This window comes from Odontesthes bonariensis, chromosome 14 (assembly GCF_027942865.1).
Source record: "Odontesthes bonariensis isolate fOdoBon6 chromosome 14, fOdoBon6.hap1, whole genome shotgun sequence".
In the NCBI taxonomy this organism is placed as follows: Eukaryota; Metazoa; Chordata; class Actinopteri; order Atheriniformes; family Atherinopsidae; genus Odontesthes; species Odontesthes bonariensis.
In genome coordinates, this window is record NC_134519.1 from 8,498,539 (window position 1) to 8,519,577 (window position 21,039).

Sequence of the window (21,039 nt, forward strand, 5' to 3'; positions counted from 1 at the left end):
ACCTCTTACTAAGCGCTGGAAAAGAAATTTGCTTAGCATGTGCATTCATTTTGCATTCTGCAGCTGTGCTTAATGATAATTAAGTGGCATATTTATCACTAAACATGCCAAAGAAAACATAAACACACAGAGAGAGAGATAATTATTTGCATCATGGTTGCTGAGGCTTTCAGCAAACTAAAGGAAAAGGGTGACACCTACTGGAAACATAGGGAATTGCACAAGTGAGTTGAGCTAACTGTACTACATGACTGAGTTTGCACAACATTATCACTCACAGTTAAAAAAAAAAAGACTCAGAAGCTGAGCAGCTCAATAAAAATAATTTATTTACAGTGGCATAAATCATAAATTAACAAGCAGCACTGGCAGAAGCAACAATAGAGTGGACAGCTTGCATAAAGTGTGTGAGTGTGTTGGTAATGAAACACACGAATAAGCTGCAGGTACTGGACCGCATCACAGCTGAGATGTTTCACATGACCTTCACAGAAGAGAGGGTACTTCAAATAAAAAAAAGGGATTATTTGAACCCTTTTACACACGGTCCTGGTTTCAGGGTTCAGGATGTCAAATACATTTTGAAAGTGGGAAGCAAATCAGGGCAGATTTTACAGTATTTTCATCCAAAAATGGGCCGTTAATATGTTTCTATAACAGATGTTAGAAAGCAAAAATATTTTTTTTAACATAAAAAGCTGGATCTAAACATTCATGACTGTATAAGCAGAAGCAAAATGAGAAGAATATTGACCAAATTCTTTCCATTCACCCGAAAAGGTGATTCAATTTAGTCAAACTCTCTCTGCCCCGTGTGCCTTAATATTGAGGCTCCAAGTTAAATAACCACCCAGCAGAGGACAGAAAGCCTCAGAAGCCCAACTGAATATTTCATATTCCAAATTTCTGAACTTTCAAATCAATTCTTGCATTACTGCCTGCGTTGAAACAGCATTTAAAGTGAAGGTTCAGTTTCTCTGAAGTGGATTCGTATGAGCTCCTTATCTGTGGTCAGCGCGTGGGTTCCTCAAAGAGCACAGGCATTGTTGGTCTCTTTGTGCCGCCTCCCCCCCTTAGTTTTTTTTAACCAACTCTTAAAAACACCAAACGGACAGACAGGCAGTGTTGGGACAGAAACTTCTACGTTCATTGAGGCTAAATGGCTGCTTTTGTCACAGAAGTGTGAAAGCTTTGGAGGAGCCACACAACAGCTTCAGTGTCCTGTCTGAAAAGGGGTCACCTGACAAGATAAAGTAGGTAGAAATACTCTAAACATAACATGCACTTAGACCTGATGGATATTTTTAGCTGAGCCGCTTGTGCCTGTACCGCTATCTGCATATCCAAACGCAGAGTTTGGATAAGTTCCCTCATCCATCCCCACGTCTTAATATCCAAGGTATCCTCCTAACATTTGAGAACTTTGGCTTTTTGCAACATTAAAAAAAGGGGGTGTAAAAGAAATACTTTAATTGTTTTGGAGTTAAAACACTTTTTGAATTGGTACTAAAACTTTTGGATACAAGACTAACACAAACAAAATGTACTCAACACTCAACCCTTCTCCCGTAGCTCTGAATGTTTGAAATGTATCACGATACATCAAAATGTACATGCACCATACTTCATAGCCAACTTTATGGAAGTTTTTCTGTGCCATCAGAGTTTGAATACGAATTTCTAATATTTAATTTTTACGGCATCGAAATCAGACTTTGAATTTGAAAAACCAACAGTGTAAAAAAAAAACTGAATTTTTTTTCCACCAAATTTTTTTCCACTGTTGGTTTTTCAAATTCAAAGTCTGATTTTGACGCTGTAAAAATTCAATATTAGAAATTCGTATTCAAACTCTGACGGCACAGAAAACTTCCATACAACTGCAGCACAATGGGGTAGCTTCAATGGGAATATCAGGGGGAAGAGAAAAAAAAAAAAAAAAACTGAACGCCCCCCCCTTAAAAAAAAACCATTGCATTAGTCGAGGAGAATGTCAATACAGTGTAACTACAAACAAAATATTAGAAAAGCTTGCACTCACTAACATAACCATCATTTTCAAGAGTTGATCAACAGGTTGTGCAGCCTCACTAATCACGAGGAAATCTAAAAAAAAATCCTGCTCATCTAGTTATTTCATCAACAGCATAAAGTGGCAAATCACTCAATCAGCAGTGTGTGACACATATGGTACTTCTTTAAACTTTACAGTTCGACACCACGGAGAATCAAAAAGCTAAGGCATTATGCTATGTGTTGAGCATCTTAAAGTATTTACAGGAATTGCAGTATTTTTGCAATTTATATACAAAAAACTTCAGTATGTATATTGCATCAGAATAAAACAAGATAAACCGTTTGCCTTCATGTACGACACTGGGAGACACTGTACACGAGCGACATTCAACATTTCCATGGCTTATATTAGAAGTTCAATCTCTGAGATTTTACACTTTTACATGCTGGAGTAAAGACGGAGTAAAAAAAAAAAGAAAAAAAGAAAATGAAATGAAATGGGGAGAGAAATATGAATGCTTAAGATTCCTTATACAGTGTTTCAGTTTGATTGTCCCCTCTCAGAGTTGCACGTGAACAGATTCAAGAAAATAGAAAGGGATTCAACAAATCCACAGTCGCCAGTTAGAGTCAGTTTTCTGCACAGTTATAAACTCATGTGTATGAAATAGCACCTGATGAGCAGCACCTTTGACGCACTGAAACTATTCCCAAAATGTTCCAGACTGAAAAAAAATCCAGTTTTTGGACTGCTATGGTCAAAGGATCTTTGTGTAAAAAAAAAAAAGAAAAAAAGTTTAATGAAGTTTAACTGGAACCAGGGTTTATTTTTTTTTTAGTGCACAGACTATACCAAGCAGAACCAAAAAGACCTAAAACAACATAAAAAAAACTGTCCTTCAGCATGACAGAAAGCTTATAAGCCAGACGCAGAAATGCAAGAGTGTCTCCTTGCAGGCCAACGTTTCAAAATGAGTAGCATTAGCATGGAGTTTCATTGGTTGCACATATTTTAAGAGGCAAAGCTGCTCTGGAGGCAGAATTAATGTCACTGGTTAAAACTTCACTGAAAAGATTGCTCTGAAAGTTGGCAAAACTAGACTAGGAACAAGCTAACAGCAACGTTAGCATGTTTAGCTATAGGCTAGAGCTGAAAGGGGTGTAATGCTAACATTTGTTACACTGCTGAAGTTGTACACACACTCTATGGTTGCACTAAATCTTTTTACACAACAAGGGGTGTTGTTGTGTATAACATTTGCCACTGAGAAAGAATAACCTCTGTGCTTTCTTTGTGCTAAAAGTGCCAAAAAACACTAATGATTAGCACCAGTTAGCATATTAGCATGCTAATCTTCACAAGAGCAAAGCTCGAGAAAAGTAAATTTCTGCCTAATATGATGACAATCCATTCAAGACATAGCCTCCTCTTTGTTGGAATAAAAACCGGTTAGACCATTTTGTTTAACCGGTGACATAATTTCTGCTCTCCAATATATGTTTCTGAGCTCCAAAACTGCTGCTTTACAATACCACTTAAGGAAACAAAAAAGGGTAATAAAAATATATGTACACTGTCTATACACATTCACCTTCATTCAAAAACTCATTAAATAGGGACTCAAGTCCCGTGTACTGTAACTACAGCAGTTCAAATATATTAATTTTAAAATCAACATCGAGTACCATTTTGAAGGATTTTCTTAAAAGATATTCTTGATTTTTTTTTTTCTTCATAGAAATAATCTAAATTTCTTCAAAACTATAAATAACCGTAAAATATTTTTCATAAATCATCTTTAGTCAGGCTCTAAAACAGAACCGTATGACATAGAATGCATTCATCTCTACAGTGTCAAACTGACATTTGTTTCAGTTTCATACACACACACACACGTACATAAAATAGTTTTAAAACACACCACCTCAGAGACTTGAGAGTATCACAGTTTGATGTTTTGAGAGGGGAAACCGCAGCGCGGTTCTTACAGCAAACGCTTATGTGTGTCAGGCGGACCAGGTTGTACATAAAAGGACTTACGCACATACCGTCATTAGTTAAGCCAGTGTGGAAGCAACACCTCTGATGGGAAATAGGCACCGATTCCAGACTCGCATTTGAGACAGGGTCAGTCTCTCTGATGGAATACAAAGTTAATACATTTTTCTCCAGAAGTTACGATGACGTGGCTAAGACAGATTCAGTGCTTCAGAGCCGTGTGCTTCTGCTTATGGAGCTTCTGACTCTGAAAAGGCCAAAAGGGGCAAAGCTGAGCAGCTCACTAAATCAGTGGGTGTCGTCACGGTGACCGTGTCCACTTCCTATAAACCGTCTATCAGTTGGTTTTACTGCAGCGAGCTCCAAGCTCAGAAAGTTTAGTGTTACTTCTCACCCCATATTCCAGTGTTTTCTAAAAAAAAAAAATACGTGTCGCCAACCTCTCGCGGTAAAAATCCAGTGCGTTTGTTAAATTAATTAAAAGACTTTTGACACTGGAAGTACATGTTTTGTTGGATCCACCATACAGGCTCTTCTAAGTTGGACTGAAAGTGTAATGATGGATGATGATGGATGCTAGCTTAATTCACGAGCAAAGGCAGGCTTTGACGCTTAAATACGATTCTTATTCTAAATCTGATTGTTTGAGAACCGCGTGCAGAGAGTTTACAGAGAATGGTATACAGATAAATACTGTAAAAACAAAAACAAAAAAAACGATTGATCATCAAAGATGACAGCAGTGAAAAAACTGAAACGTGTCCAACAAAAACACCAATCAGAGACTGGCATTCTTCTTCTGTGATTAGCCTACAGATGCGTTAGCTGTCAGGATGGTTTAGTTGCCGGTTTCCCTGTGATTGTTTGATGTTCGACTCCTTTTTTTTTTTTTTTTTTTTTGGCATGAAACAATGAAACCAGATCTCAGTTAGTCTGATTGTAGATTCGGAGGGTTTAACCGGTCGTCCTTTGTCCTTGGCTGGTGTGGCAGAGGAGGAGCAGCGTTTCCTTCTGCTCCTTCACGCTTCTCCATGAGCAGAGTTAGTGTCAGGGGTTTTTTTTTGCACAGGTTCCTGTGTTACCTTGTCTTAACCGAGGCCACAGTCAGCAGAAATTCTACAAAAAAAAAACAAACAAACAGATAAGAAGAAGAACAATCACCAGGGGAAGTTGCGTCAAACTTATCATGAAAGTAGAAAAGGGAACCTGGCGGTTGGAGAGCTTAGGTGCCATTTATACTAATCTGTTTCTATATTGTTTCTATCGCGGATGTGCTGTCCATTTACATTAAAATACTGGAATACGACTTCATAGGTGGAAGGATTCAAAGACGCCGGAGCCCACGTAAGCATTCGCATACGATGCTGATTTTAGCAGTTGTAAACGGTGAGAAACGAGGATCTGCAGTGCTGAGCTCTATACTGCGGACGTACTCCTCCCTGATTCGCTAGGCTGGTATCGTTGGTCATGTGACTTGAGTGCTGGGAAACTAAAAACAAACAGGCGTGCTTCACTTCAGCTACACACTTCCTTTCTATTCGTGTCATCGAGAAGAATATGGAAATCATGGACAACCACGATCAGCATGGGAGCCTGCTCCATGTCCTACTGCTGGTAGCACGCTGTGCACAACAATACGTGGCAAGGAGGCGCCAGATTCAACAAGCTTTTATGATGAGAACCCAGCCACTGCAGCAACGCAAGCCGTACATGGAGCGCTGCTTTTGGGTTAGACCGGGAAGAAGCAGCGCATGGTGGGACAATTTCGTGGACAAAGTTGTTGTCGCCGAAGAATAAACAATAAAGAATTAATAATAAAGCATAATAAATAATAAAGCAAGGGCGATCATGTGATGTGATGGCTGATTAGTCATGTGACTAGCGAATCAGCCGATCCCCGTTTGTGTGTAAATGTGAATAGTTTGCAAGACGCCGACACGAAGAAATGGTGAAATGAATAAATGTAAACAGAGCCTTAGAGGTGGCAAACTAGGCTGAAACTTTCACCAAATCTAAGAGAGTGCATTTAGTTATATTGGCCCTTTGGGCATGTGGTGATCTGTGATTCAGTCATTGTGTTACTGCAGTACCTGAACTGCAATAGGGAAATTCTTTTTTTACAGTAATAATTTGGTGATTAAACTTTCACCAAATGGAGACATTTTTAAATCCAGGTTAAAAACATTTCTTTCTCATGTGTCTATGTGTGAAATCGGCACGATATCTTTGAACTTATCTGGACTGTTGCTTGTTTTTAAATTAATTTAAATTATTTTATTTGTTTCTCTTTATATTCTTTTATGTATTTTTTTAATGCTTCTTCCACTCCCTGCTGCAATGCTTTTATTTTATGTAAAGCACTTTGAATTGTTTTGTAAATGAAATGTGCAATACAAATAAATTTGATTTGATTTGATAAATTAAAGTCCAATTTTATTTTAAGAGCCTTGTTAATATGCTCATTCAGGACCAAAATACATAAACTGAAATCCACTTGCAAGCCAAAATAGGCATGACTTGATGCACCAGATGCTAATGCTAAAACAGCGTGCTATCCTCTTTAGGACTGCTCATCACACTTAAAGGGAAAGTTCACCTCTTTTGACATGAAGCTGTATGACATCCCATACTAGCAATATCATTTATTAAATTTGACTTACCCCCTGCTGCGTCCGAGTTCCGGTCTCGTTTTGGTGTTGACGAAGGTAATTCGTCAACATTTTTGTCGAAGCCATTTTTGTTGGCTGGGGCCACAAAAATAAAGCGTTTTGCTTCTCAAAACAATATGCGTTCAAAAGAGTAATACATTTGCATCACAAAATCGTTCATCCAGAAAAAGTCAGGCAGGCGGCAGCACGCAGTCAAGTCAAGTCAAAGTTTATTTATATAGCACATTTCATATTGTTACATAGACTCAATGTGCTTACGTGATACGAAGGGAGAGAAAATAGTGCCAAGCGATTGTGAGGTCTGACTTTTTCTTGCACAACGATTTTGTGATGCAAATGTATTACTCTTTTGAACGCACATTGTTTTGAGAAGCAAAACGCTTTATTTTTGTGGCCCCAGCCAACTAGCCGGACTACCTTCATCAACACCAAAACGAGGCTGGAACTCGGCTCACAGGACGCAGCAGGGGGTAAGAAGATGTTCAGAAATGATATTGCTAATATGGGATGTCATACAGCTTCAAGTCAAAAGAGGCGAACTATCCCTTTAAAAGCTGCCCGTAGCTGTGACTGTGGAGTGCAGACTGATCAGACGACAGTGCTCCAGACACAATTATGCAGTTTGAAGCTATCTGGCAAGACGGATTCTTTCACCAATCCCTGAGAAGCACCAAGTTTATCAGAAATGATGAATAATACGTCCCTCAATCCAGTTTTTAGGGGAGACCAGATAATCAGTGAGTACATATAAGAGGCTCTGAGGAAAAGCACTGGGATGGGCTTGATGCAGAGGGGCTGAAGTCCAAGCAAGTGACATTTTTAAATAAAACATTAGCCAATCATAAACCAATCATATTTGTCTTTTAAGACATAAAATGCATTAAATTGCATAAAAAGGAATGCAGCAGCCATTTTGGTTTGCTTTCACCTGCACTCTTTTAAATGAAAGGAGCTTCACAGGGAAGCTGTAAGTGTTCACAATACTTTGCGTTCTAACAGGGGAAATTGTGCAATAATTATTTAAGCTACCGGTGCTGTTTCTTAGATAAAGAAAAAATGAAAATACACTGGGTGAGCTGCTCAAATCGAGTGTTTTACTCACAGAATTGACGTCACCGTCTTGTGTCAACATATCGATTCCTGCGAGCTGCTCCAGGATCATGCTGCTGTCACCCACCTGCAGCAGTAAAGTCAGAATAAAAAACAAAGAATAACTCTAAGAGCTTGTTGTTACACTGGAAAAAAATCAAAGTCTTACCAAGTATATTTGTCTCATTTCTAGTCAAAATATCTCATTACACTTTATATAAGACACAACTGCCTAACAAGTACCATTTCAGCCAGATATAGGGACTTGTTTGAAGACAATACATCTGGAATATCTTGTTAAATGAAAAAGTCTTGAAAACAAATTGTTTTGAGTCACATATCATATGAAACAAGCTTTTTTTTTTACATTTGAAGAGGTTTTTAAGCTAATTTCAAGATCACTTTTAACTCAAAAGTCCCAAATATCACATCTTATTTCAAGAAATCTTGACAAGCCGATTTTCACTAGTTCCATTGGCAGATTTGTTTGTTTATTTCAAACAAAAATGTCTTGTAATTGTTGTTTTTTTTACTTATTTTTGGAGGGGCATTTTTTCCAGTGTAGGACTGTTGGGGCTCAAATGACACAGTGATTGCATCACCTGCTCATTCATGGAGCTCATCTGTCCTGACAGCGGGTTCATGTTGCCACCATTACCGCTCATGGCAACTCCCAGGTTCATGTTGCTGCTACTGTTGTATATTCCTCCGGCGGGCTGCGTGGAGTACTGAGACTGGGACTGTTGGGGGTACACACTGAAAGAAAACCCGCTGAGTCAAAGAGAATGTGTAATACCAAAAAGAAAGAAAAAAAAAAAAAGACCGGTTAATAAATGGATGTTAGTTAGGAGGCAGCACCGAAGTTCTGAAGAACATGTCGCTACCTGTTGCTGGTGGAGATGTTAGCGGGCTGCGACCAGCCGTTTCGGTCGGCGCTCGGCTGGTAGCTGGGGGGTCCTCTCTGGTTCGGAGCCTGGGGGTGAGGCTGGGTTTGACCCTGGTTCTGTTGCATCATGGGGCCCTGACTCTGCCCCATCCTGGGGGACAGCAGGGGGCTCTGTGGGGTGGCAGCCCCACATGGGAAGCATGACCCTGGATCCTGGTGTTGCTGCTGCTGGCTCATTCCTGGAAGGGTGGAGCAGATAAGATGCACGTTCAAGTCTGTGTATGATAACACACGCCAACTGGGAAAAACTTTGATTTATACTTCATTAAGGACCCGGCTACTTCTACTCTATTCTACTCACAGAGGTGGGTAGTAACGAGTTATATTTACTTGAGTAAGTTTTTGAAAAAATTACACTTCTAGGAGTAGTTTTAAATCACTATACTTTTTACTTTTACTTGAGTAGATTTGTGCAGCAGAAACTGTCCTCTTACTCCGCTACATTAGGCTACAATGAGCTGGTTACTTTTCTTCTTACCTCTTTGGTATTCTACGCCTCATTATTTTTATCCCCCCGCGTACGCCTCATTTTAATGTTTTATTCTGACAGAGAGAGAGACTTCCGCCAAAGGCTCTACCACCTGACTGTGTTCCACCAATCAGACGCAGCCGTGCAGTCTGGTCACGTGACCGTACTCAATCTCAGCGGCGGGACGGGTTAGCTTTAGCATTAGCAGTCGTAGCAAACAAACAAAGAAACAGATGAAAAATGTCAGAATCAACGGTGGGAAATGAAGACGCAGACGAGGCCTCATACTGAAAGCATGTTTACCTTACAAAGAGTGAGAAACAGCAGCTACATTATGTGTCTTCTGTGTCAACCAAAACAAACGCACATTTCAGCAGAAACTCAACATCTAACTTGAGGAAACATGTAGCGCTAAGTTTCCTAAACTCGTTTTTTCCCCCATGGATAGGTGAATGTTTGTTTTTTAGGTTCCATATGGGTTACATATGTTTTAAACATTTCCTAAGTCTTTTTTTATTGAAGTTCTTGAATTTATTTACCTGGATTATTTTAATTTAAGCTATTTTGTAATTAATTAATTCATTTTAATTTATTTTATCAATTGGATGAACTCTAATTTACCTAAAGATGATTATTTAGTATTTTTGTCTGTCTGATTGAATGCTTGTGTTAATAAATAAATCAGACGTTACTCAGCAGTTACTCAGTACTTGAGTAGTTTTTTCACTAAGCACTTTTTTACTCTTACTCAAGTAATTATTTGGATGACTACATTTTACTTTTACTTGAGTACAATTTTTGCCTACTCTACCCACCTCTGCTCACAGGTCACTTAATTATTTGAGGATCTTACCAAAACAATCAGAGAGTTCAAGACAAGTGCTGGCACCACAACTGTTGCAGAAAATGCGGCCTAACTGATTAATTTAATGGATTCAAATCATAAATGAGGAGATATTCGGCCTTGTTAATTTGATTGTGAAAGCAGACAATCTTCAGCACGGGAAATGATTGAATCATGCAACATTTCATGACCATTTAGTCAATTTAGCTTAAAAAAGAAAAAAAGAAAAGAGCCACCACACAAAAAGGACGTGATCACCGCCACCGCCACAGAAGAAAGCCACAACTGCACAGCCTCCAAGAAGCACACACAGACGGATGGCTGCTGGGCTTCAATCATATACCTGAACTGCTGAACTGGAAGGTACTGTGCTGCGATGGCGGGCTCATTACACCGCTGTACTGCCCGCCTATATTTCCCATCATGCCCTGGCTTGCCAGAAGATGACTGGGGGAGAGAGGGGAGGAGAAGGGGCTGGAGGAGCCGGGATGAGGAGGAGGTGGAGGAGGAGAGGGCAGGCCTGTACCGTAGCTGGAGGCCGGGTAGGGGAACTGCTGCAGGTTGCCCTGCGGCAGCCGGGGGTTGGTTCCGCCCATGGGCATCGGCGTGGGAGCGGCGCCCCCGCTGGGCATGTTAGGCGGCAGGTTGATGCCCTGAGTCCGCATCATCATGGCACGCTGCTGATGCATCTGCTGTTGCTGCTGCTGCCGCTGACGCAGGTGGTTGCTGAGGTACTCACGCTGACGCTGGGCCAACATCTGGGCGTTTAGAGTCACCTGCAGGGGGCCAAAAACCACAGGGAGACGCGTCAGGATCTGCAACCGTTGCTGAGAATGTTTCAAATGGGTTTGTGTTTACAGCAACTGACCTGGGTCGGTACATTAGAGCGTAGAGGTAGATTCATATTGGAGACTCCGCCCATCTGGTTCACCATTGGCTGACGGTTCTAAACGAGAAAGAGTGAAAGGGAAGTCCAAACTCAATCTTTATCAAAGAGTTTAGTGACACCAGATACAGTTTTCTTCTATCTGCATGAATGGGAGTTAGTAGAAGTTGTTTTTTCAATAATCTTTTGTTATAAAACGTCAAAAAAGACGAATTACAAAATAATACAATGCATCAAATTAGGCATGAATTGAAAGATTGATTTACATTTTATTCGTTACTTACGGAAGCCCAGAGCGGACGTGGTACGTATAAACTTTTTTTTGATGGTTAACAATGATCCTTTTCTCAAGATAACGAGTTAATTTACCGATGGTTTTCGAGGCCACTTCTTCTCCCCAGTCCACCCGTTTATATGTGTTTTATGTGTTCGCAATTTGTTTGTCTTGTAGAGATAACTTTCATATCAGCCCGCGTCCTTTAAGGAGACGGCCGGCTCGACTGCAGCTCAACAGGCGTTTACACCTCAGTGATCCTGCTGATATAGTCGACTTCATCAGTGACCAGCTGAGGGGACCAGGCCGTCTCCATGGTTACTGAATGATGCACGAGAGGTGCCGTTATCGTTTTCTCGATACCACGAGTTGTGTATTTTCACAGCAGAACACAAACGCTCCACATTCCATGTTTGATTCATAGGCTACTTGATTCAGTTTTCAATGAAAGGGTAAAAACCTTTGCCAGAAATACATATAAACAAACAAAGTGGAACAAACTGCCAGTGGAGATTAAACTTTCACCAAATGTAGACATTTTTAAATCCAGGTTAAAAACATTTCTTTTCTCATGTGTCTATGCATGAAATATCTTTTAACTTATCTAGACTGTTGCCTGATTTTAAATTCATTTAAATGATTTTATTTGTTTCTCTTTATATTATTTTATGTATTTTTAATGCTTCTGCACTCCCTGCTGCAATGCTTTTATTTTATGTAAAGCACTTTGAACTGTTTGTACATGAAATGTGCTATACAAATAAATTTGATTTGATTTTGATTTGATTTGATTTAAACACATATAAACAAGGGCGGACTGGGGAGAAAAAGTGGCCTCGAAAACCATCTGTGAATTAACTCGTTATCTCGAGAAAACCATCAAAAAAAAGTTTATACGTACCACGTCCGTTCTGGGCTTCTGTAGTTACTTGCTCAGTTTGGGGTTTAATTCATTTATTTACACCAGCAGGTTTATTGTTGGCTCACACCCTGTCATCTTGAATAATGCATGGAAACTTAATCGAATCGCACTCCTACCTCAGTTATAAAGTAGACTGTGTTTCTTTAAAAAAGACTTTAAGAAAGACAAATCCGTCTTATTGCTCAGCATTTGTGATCAACTTTCTCAGGTTTGCACATCTTTAATTTTCTCTGACTTCACTGTTTCCCCGCCGGTGCCATAATCACATCCGATCATCCTGCTCAGCGTTGCCATTTTTTTTAACACAAGCTGCTTTTCCTCAACTTTCCACCAGGTGGCAGCTTGCACAAACACACGAGACGTGCACTCAAGAGACATTGCACCCCGAAACAACGATACATTCTTTAGTGCAAAATGTAGAGACACATAAAAGGTGCTGTGCACGGCGTCTGACAACAAGAATATCACGGATACTTCAAGGAGGAGTGTGTTAATCAGCCTCTTAAGGTACGATGCTGTGAGCGTGGAGTTATCTGTGAGTGAGCGTGTGAATTTGTGTGGAGATTGTGTGTTTATTGTTAGGTGTCTCAGCAGCAGGGAACTGCTGATTAAGCGAGAAAAGCTTAAACATGCTTGTTCTTTTCTGGCTGCTGCTGCTGTCTGAACTCGGCGAACCCTGCTGACCTGCCTGTCTGCGCTGGTGCATCTCTTTTAATGAGAAAAAAAATGTATTAATTTACTAAATGTAGGCTCAATGAGAACGTTTTACTTGAATGGCTTTTTTTATGGTAATGATGTTTCTGGGCCAAAAGGAGAAAACAAGCAAGAGTAATTAAAAAAAAAAAAAAAAAAAAAAGCTGCATTCAAAAGGAGGAAGAGAGAAAAAAACGTATTTATGGTCATAACAATCAAGAGGGAATGGTCATCTGTCTCACTGTAGAGCGATTCCAAGTCAGTTTATTAAAACATTCCCACCTTCAATTTATAGATTTACATTAAATTTATTTAGATTTGTTCCCCCGTGAAGGATGAAGATGAATTTTAGTTCATTTAACTTACATTACATTACGGTCATTTTGCAGACGCTTTTATCCAAAGCGACTTAGATGAAGTAAATAAATTGAGGTGAGAATCCCTGACTGAGCTGATACAGCTGTGGCTGGCTATTTTAATCCTAAAATGTCACAAAAAATAAAGGAGCTGATGCAAGATTACAGATTTTCACAGGTAAGCAGTTTGGGAAAACGCTTACGTTGCCCGTTTGACATCTTAACATGTAGCACAGCTGGATAAAAAGTTTCAGTGCAGATGTTAGACGTTGCTGAGGAACTCTTTTATTCTACTTCGGATAGATGACAACCAATGAAACCCAAAGAGAGAAGTTTGCTGGTTCCCTTTAGCAAATGTCTCACCAACATTAGAAGCATTCCTTTAAGCAAAAAAACACTTTGGACCGACTTCTATTCAGTCGATGACTTCCCTGTTTGAGCTCCACAGAGAGATCAGACAAACCTTCCAGTTTAATTTGACCTTGCTGCTAACAAGCAAATCGTTTTCCTCTTCGCATTCATTGTTTTTTTTTTTTACCATGCAATGGCACCAGCCACAAGCAACATGACCGCTGAATGACCCACTGGTGCCTTTGTCCCCATCTACAGCAGAAAATAAACCGTGCTTTGCTGCTTTCTGGTGCGACCGGGCACAGCTCCCGTCACCGGCTGGTGAACCGGATGCAGAAAATACCTACCAGCTGGGCCTGGAGTCTGTGCTGCAGCTGGAGCCTCATGTTGTTGGGTTGCTGGGGGACAATTGGATTGGGTCCCCCTGGTCTCATTCCAGCAGGCCTGGGCCCTGCCACACCGGGCATCCTCATCATCGGGGGGTAACCCGTGGGTGCCATCCTTTGAGGCCCCATGTGTCCACCCATGGATGGACCGTGGTAACCGCCGTCTGGGGGCATGCCGCCATAACCTGGCTGACCGCCGTAGTGTTGACTGTAGAGAGGTGGCTTCAGGCTGGCGGACGGGTCAGAGGAGCCCATGTACTGGTCCTGGTCGGACAGAGGACCCTGCAGGCAGAGACAAAAGAAAAGCTTTTCTCGTCAATCCAGGGCCGGTTTTTGCTATGATCAATGTGGGGGCGCACTCTATGTGAGGGCCTGATCCCAGGCCACACAACACAAGCTGCTTCCAATCCAAATAAACTGTATTTCATTCCTAAAATGATCATAGACCCATATACCTTCACGTAATTAACTGGGTTATGTGAAAAATGAAAAAAAAAATAAATATGTGCAGTCATCTACGTGAATTTGTTTACGTCACGTGACTGCTTTGACGGGTGAACGGACGGTGTTAAAGGGATAGTTCGCCTCTTTTGAGATGAAGATGTATGACATCCCATATTAGCAATATCATTTATGAACATTTTCTTACCGCCTGCTGCGTCCTGTGAGCCGAGTTCCAGCCTCGTTTTGGTGTTGACAAAGGTAGTCCGGATAGATTGGGAAGGTTTATCCATGATTTTTTTCCCCCATGTCTTAAGAGTAACCTGGTCAAGTTTGGAGCTGTTACCATTAAATCTGTAGAACGAGTTTGTTCAAATGCAAAAAAAGAGACGTTTCCAACCACCAGCAGGTGGCGCTATAGGTGGATGTCACTACGATAATATGTCTGTGTTCAGGCTGGGTCCAGCATTCACCGTATGAAGTTTGGGACAGATTGGATAATGTATGTGGGAGTTATAAGCGACTTCATTTTTTGTGGCGAGTGATGGCGAGTCATCAAACTTTGAGGCGTCGCCGCGGCCACGCCCACGCCCTTTAAGTTTTGAAAAAATTGCTCTATGATTTTTTTCCCCCCCCATGTCTTAAGAGTAACCTGGCCAAGTTTGAAGCTTGTAGCATTAAATCTGTAGGACGAGTTCGATCATACACAAGGCGTGGAATTGGTCAAAAATGGCACGAAAACTCACTTTCCATCCAAAATGGCCGCCTTCCTGTGGACGTGGGACCATGGCAGCATGAGACTTTTTTGTGCGTCTGGGCATGATGAATGAGTGTACCGAATTTCGTCGTCCCACGCAAAACTAACCCCATTGTGGGGACCATTTTTAAGCATCGTACGGGGCGCTACAGAGTCAATGAGCAACTCCCAAAAATATAAAGTTTAGATTCTTTCATGTCGTCGACTGGCAGGTGGTGCTCGCAAAATTTCCTGAGTTTTCGAGTACCTTTTGCAAAGAAGAAAGAAAGAATAATATAGAAGAACTCATACAGATACAATAGGGTCCTTGCAGTTTCACTGCTCGGTCCCTAATAATGTGGATCATCATCATGGTAAAAGACCAAAGAAGCCATCAGGTGCCCAGTTTAGAAAGAGAAGAAAAGAAGAAGAGGAGAAACGGGCAAAAGATAAAGGGATCCAGATTTCTATGAGTGATGTAGGCTATAGGCTATCTGTTAGCCTCTTGCTAATATGTTGCTATTAGCCACGACTGTATTTGAGTTTTTGTTTTGCTGAACTAGAATTAGAATTGAGGCATCATGTCACGCAACTAATTTCACCAAAAGGCAACCTGGTCTAGTTTGTGTTTGCAACACAACAAGAAGTCCTGACTGTGGATTTTTTTTATTGTTATGAGCTATATGCTAAATTAAATAACTTAAATAACTTCTAATATACATTGACATGGCATTTTGTAAAGCTACATGTGGTATCTTTTTGTACATTTTTGTATTTAAGATTATATATAATAAAATAATATAATATGTTGTTGTGTTGGTGGCGGGGAAGTCTTTTTTTTTGGGTGGGGCGGCGGCGGAAAGGGATGGTTCGCCCAGGGCGTAAATCTAGCCAGGTCGGCCGCTGCGTCAATCACCAGATAATATATTAAATCTATCGGTCACGTGTTGTTGGGTTACAAGGAGCTCACCTGTCCTGCTAGTGTGGGGATTCCCAGCATCTTGTCAATTTCCTCCAGACCCTCGTAGTCCTTCAGCACAGAGCAGAGCTGGTTCAGCAGAGCTCCTTCATCCGGCGGGCCCTCAGGACCAGCTCCACAGCACCCGTCTTCCTGGGGAATGCCGTACGGTGGCCTGCAAGGAAACCTATTGTAACTAAACTTTGCCGTTTCTTTTCCTTCAAACTTTAGGGTGGACTGAAGCCATACCTGCTTTGGTTTCCATAGTGATCCATCATCATTCGGTCTGGCCACGGAGCAGTCTGATTGGGTGGAGCGTGCTGCTGGTGGTACGGAGGGGCTGCCATGTCCATGTCTGCAAAGATGAAAAATACCCATAAGACACGAGAATCTGTCAAAGTTTCAGTCTGTCTGTAGTTTCGGTTGACTTTTTTCCTCACCGTTGCCCATCATCTGCATGTTGACCATGGCTCTGGATCCAGGGGGGCCACCGACTCTTGTGGGGAGCGAAGGGTTCATGTTGGGGACCATGCGACCGACTCCCTGTCCCATCATTGGCCCCGCGGTGCCCCCGATCGGCCCCTGGGGCCCCCAGCCTTGCTGCATGGAGCCCCTAACGCCTGATTAAGGAATAAATATTATTTTGAATAATTTTACACAAGAGCTACTGTCAAATTAAAGAACTACTTAAGAACTACTGGGATCCGCCATAAATAAAAACATGTTTCTTTAATGGTGTCAACACTCTGCAAAGTTACTTCTTGTTCTGCTTCACCTGTGTTGGCCATTGGAGCCTTGCTGGCCATGCTGCTGTGGGTTCCCATCATGCTTTGCTGCTGCTGCTGCTGCAGAAAGGTGTAGGGGCTGCTGTTCCTGTGCTGAGGAGGGAAAGGTCTGGCAGGGCTGGGGCCCAGGCTGCCATCCAACGACATGCTCCTGACTGGAGGAGCGCCCTGAACCGGCTGGCCCGGCCTGGCTCCATTAAAGCCTGCTGGGATAAAAAGTTTTCTCCTTTATTGGTATCGTACACTCTATATCCTGAGATACGGATGCGATGAACATAGATAGATTTTTATTTAGAAAGATAGATAGATTTTTATTTTCGAACATGTTTAAAAAAAGAAAATGTATGTAACTATTTGTACATACAAAAGAAATAAAAAGAGAAAATTAAAAAAAATTCAATCACATAAAGAGCTAATACAAAACAAAACACCGCACATTGTTCGAAAAAGGAATGGGAAGAAGTACAATCCTTTTTTAGTTTCCCACCCCTTTTTAACTACTCTTCAGTTTGTAAATATCCTAACTACAATATATGCCATACACTTCCTAAATATCCAAATAAATATATAAAAATAAATATATACTACACACATATCCTTGTAAATATATATAACTATCCCCATAAATAAATATATACCATATACTAATTAAATTACAATATAACAATTAACCCTATTCTATTCATATATTTCTCCCTCATCGTCCTCCGTTAACATACTTCCTCTTCCATGAACTTGTTTAAAAATATTTATTTCAGTCTCCAGACTCTTCCACAAAGTCCCCCCACAGCTCGATACGCACATGCTTTTCATATTTGTTCGGACCTTTGGTTTTTTTAAAATTTAGGTCTCCCCTTATATCCCCCCTCCCTATCACTAAACATTCCTTGTATGTTTTTTGGCAATAGATTATTTCTTGCTTTGTACATTAATTGTAAATATGTGACTTTATGAATAGTGGGTTTGTGTGGTCTCTGTGTCCTGTTTTGTTTATTGTCCTTATTTTCTATAGTGCATATCGGCTGCAGAGTACGGTATCCTCATTGTCTCATATAGATTATAAAGATTTTCTACATATGAGCTACATATGAACTGACTTAGACAAACAGAGTGTTAGTGATGCTGCCGTACTTGCGGGGCCGATGGGAGGGAAGGCTCTGTGCTGGTTGGGGGAGCTGCTGCTGTCAGTCATCTGCAGTATGTCACTGATGATGGTCTGTTTGTCCATGGAGGAGCAAGGTGGCACAGAGGAGGAGGACGAAGAGGACGGTGGCTGACTGGGGAACAGCTGCTGCTGCTGCTGCTGCTGCTGCTGGCCGCCACTTTGTAGGTCCTCCAGCAGGTCTTCCAGCTCACTGGCCTGAGATCAGGCACAGGGAAAAAAAACACGAGGTTAGAGGATAGATTCACAGGATGAAAAGGCAAGGCATCTATATTTATACAGCGCATTTCATAGCACAGGCAACTCAATGTGCTTTACATAAAGACAAGGCATTTAAAAGAACAGCATAAAGCAGCATGAAAACAAGCAATTTAAAGAGAATAAAAAAATAGAATAAAAATTAGTTAAAAGCAATCAAAGAAGAGGGGAAAAAGAAAAATATAAACTCAACCATAAGCACACCAAGAGAGAAATGTTTTTAACCTGGATTTAAAAGTGCTTACAGTTGGGGCTGATTTCAGTTCTGCTGGTAGTTTGTTCCAGTTGTGTGCAGCATAACAGCTAAAAGCTGCTTCACCGTGTCTAGTTTGAACTCTAGGCTCCACTATCTAGTGGAAATTAAACTTTCACCAAATGGAGACATTTTTAAATCCAGGTTAAAAACATTTCTGTTCTCATGTGTCTATGCATGAAATCTGCACGATATCTTTGAACTTATCTGGACTGTTGCTTGTTTTTAAATTCATTTAAATGATTTTATGTGTTTCTCTTTATATTTTTTTTAATGTATTTTTAATGCTTCTTCCACTCCCTGCTGCAATGCTTTTATTTTATGTAAAGCACTTTGAATTGTTTGTACATGAAATGTGCTATATAAATAAATTTGATTTGATTTAATTTATCGATAAGTACCTCCACAAGATACGAAAAAAAAGCACAACTTAACAGCATCTCATAATAGATTCTAAAAAGCAAATATTCTTAAACTGGACTCCATTACATTTGAACTGGGTCCATTTAAGTTTGAATGACACCGATTGCGTTTCGCTATGGGTAGAAATCTTGGTTTTGAGTCTTTTTTCAAGTTTTTAAACCAAACTCCACATAAATCACAGACTTTTAACCTTGTGATCCTTGATTTAAAGCACAAACAGAACTATCAGATGATTGAAGACAAACTTTAAATTTCAATTTCACACAGGGAAATAACCACACTGAGTAAATATTTAAAAACTAATAAGGTAAAACATGTTGTACAAGTCTGATGACAGAAACGTAAATCCCCCTCAGTAACAAAGTGTAACTTAACCTTCCACACACACACACACACACACACACCGCTGACAGAGATGCTTTCCTAGGGCCGTTTGGCTGATGAATAGAGGAGGAGCTAAAAATAAACTGCCGGCACTAATGAGGTCATGTGTGATGTACAGTAGGACACATAGTCACTGCTCTATAAAGAAGTGCGCACACACACACACACTATGGTGAGAGGAGATTGGCCGCATACCAAACGCAACATGTCAGATTTTCATACCAAACACAAGCATTCTTCTCCCCACACAGAGCGCTGAAACACTAATTCTCACTGAACTCGTTAGCTAAAGCAGCAGTTAGCTGCGGCGTCAGATACTCAACAGGTAGCAGGTCGGTGGGGGGAGGGGTCGCAGGCTTACTGACCCCGCTGTAGGTTTCCACAGCGGCTACAAGGCAACGACGGAAGGCCTCGTCTTACTGAGGATTCACAGCGTTCCACAGAGGAAGCAGATGCTGCCCTCCTCATGAACAAACATTTACACACACTGCTACAAATGCACAAAACAATATTACACGTGCTAAAAGGTGCACAGCAGGTACACAACAGATTATCTGTTCTATAACAGCTCTAATGTTTGCGTCTTCAGTTCATTACTTCAACACCGTATTGTTTTCATTATGAAAATTCATGTTTCCTTTTAATATTTCCAGTAATATTCGGGAAAATTATTCGCCGGATGAAATTCGTCTTTGAAAACAATCGGTATTGAAGGTTACCTTTGCCTTACTTTCTCGTTAGACGACACGTCATTATCATCCCTACAGGCTGAACTTCCGTAGAACAACAAGCACCTTCCTGACCCGTGCAACCAACTACAAACCGGATCCTTCCTGGATGGAAGCCCGTGAATGGCTCTCTTCCTCTCTGGCTGCAGCCTTCGCTGCTCTGGAGGCACAACGGGTTGGAAAGAAGAGCTCATTTGTCTCAGAAACTGAACCTCAGCCATCCTTCTTTTTCACCTAGAACTGTCTTTGGCCATGCCATTCTACATGAAAACAAAGACTTCAAAAAGCCAAACAACTCTACGAACTGGCTACACCTAGAGGAGTCATTAAGATTAAGATCAGATTTATTGGTCATGCATACACACAAAATTTGTCCTCCACTTTTAACCCATCCAGGTTGGCACCTGTTGACACACGTGTACAGGGTCACAAACTCAGAGAGACAGATGCCAACCTGGAACGGTGGGCAGCCGTTCGTAGCGCCGGGGAGCATGGGGGTACGGTGCCTTGCTCAAGGGCACCTCAGCTGTGGCAAGAAGGTGGATGAACACCCCTCCAGCTTTCAGTTCCACCAATTTTTGAGTGGCGAGAGTGGGAATCGAACCTGCACACCTTCCGGTTATTGGACGACCGACTCTAACCACTGAGCCATGGCCGCCCTGGCTAGTTTCTCACAATTTTAACATCCCTACGCTCCCCGTGTTTCTCCTCCATCAGATGATGGACTTGTGCATCAGATGATGGACTCGTGCATCAGATGATGGACGCGTGCATCAGATGATGGACTCGTGCATCAGATGATGGACTCCTCCATCAGATGATGGACTCGTGCATCAGATGATGGACTCGTGCATCAGATGATGGACTCGTGCATCAGATGATGGACGCGTGCATCAGATGATGGACTCGTGCATCAGATGATGGACTCCTCCATCAGATGATGGACTCGTGCATCAGATGATGGACTCGTGCATCAGATGATGGACGCGTGCATCAGATGATGGACTCGTG

At 41.3% G+C, this 21,039-nt stretch overlaps 1 protein-coding gene across 7 annotated transcripts in view; it reads right to left on the reverse strand.

The window, feature by feature from the left end:
• Positions 1-312: 312 nt before the first annotated feature.
• LOC142398663 (nuclear receptor coactivator 2-like) overlaps positions 313-21,039 on the reverse strand; it is a 91,387-nt gene continuing 70,660 nt past the window's right edge. For 3 of the 7 annotated variants that reach the window (XM_075482749.1, XM_075482750.1, XM_075482751.1), the window contains 12 exons: positions 17,952-18,180; positions 16,811-17,026; positions 16,476-16,655; positions 16,285-16,390; positions 16,048-16,210; positions 13,862-14,182; positions 10,901-10,978; positions 10,376-10,808; positions 8,658-8,898; positions 8,376-8,544; positions 7,787-7,861; positions 313-5,131 (listed from right to left, as the gene is read on the reverse strand). In XM_075482749.1, the coding sequence (XP_075338864.1) occupies positions 5,120-5,131; positions 7,787-7,861; positions 8,376-8,544; positions 8,658-8,898; positions 10,376-10,808; positions 10,901-10,978; positions 13,862-14,182; positions 16,048-16,210; positions 16,285-16,390; positions 16,476-16,655; positions 16,811-17,026; positions 17,952-18,180 (2,223 nt within the window). In that variant the 3' untranslated portion in view covers positions 313-5,119. The remainder of the gene's footprint in view (positions 5,132-7,786; positions 7,862-8,375; positions 8,545-8,657; positions 8,899-10,375; positions 10,809-10,900; positions 10,979-13,861; positions 14,183-16,047; positions 16,211-16,284; positions 16,391-16,475; positions 16,656-16,810; positions 17,027-17,951; positions 18,181-21,039) is intronic. The other 4 variants (XM_075482754.1, XM_075482752.1, XM_075482755.1 and 1 more) reach the window with 4 other exon arrangements.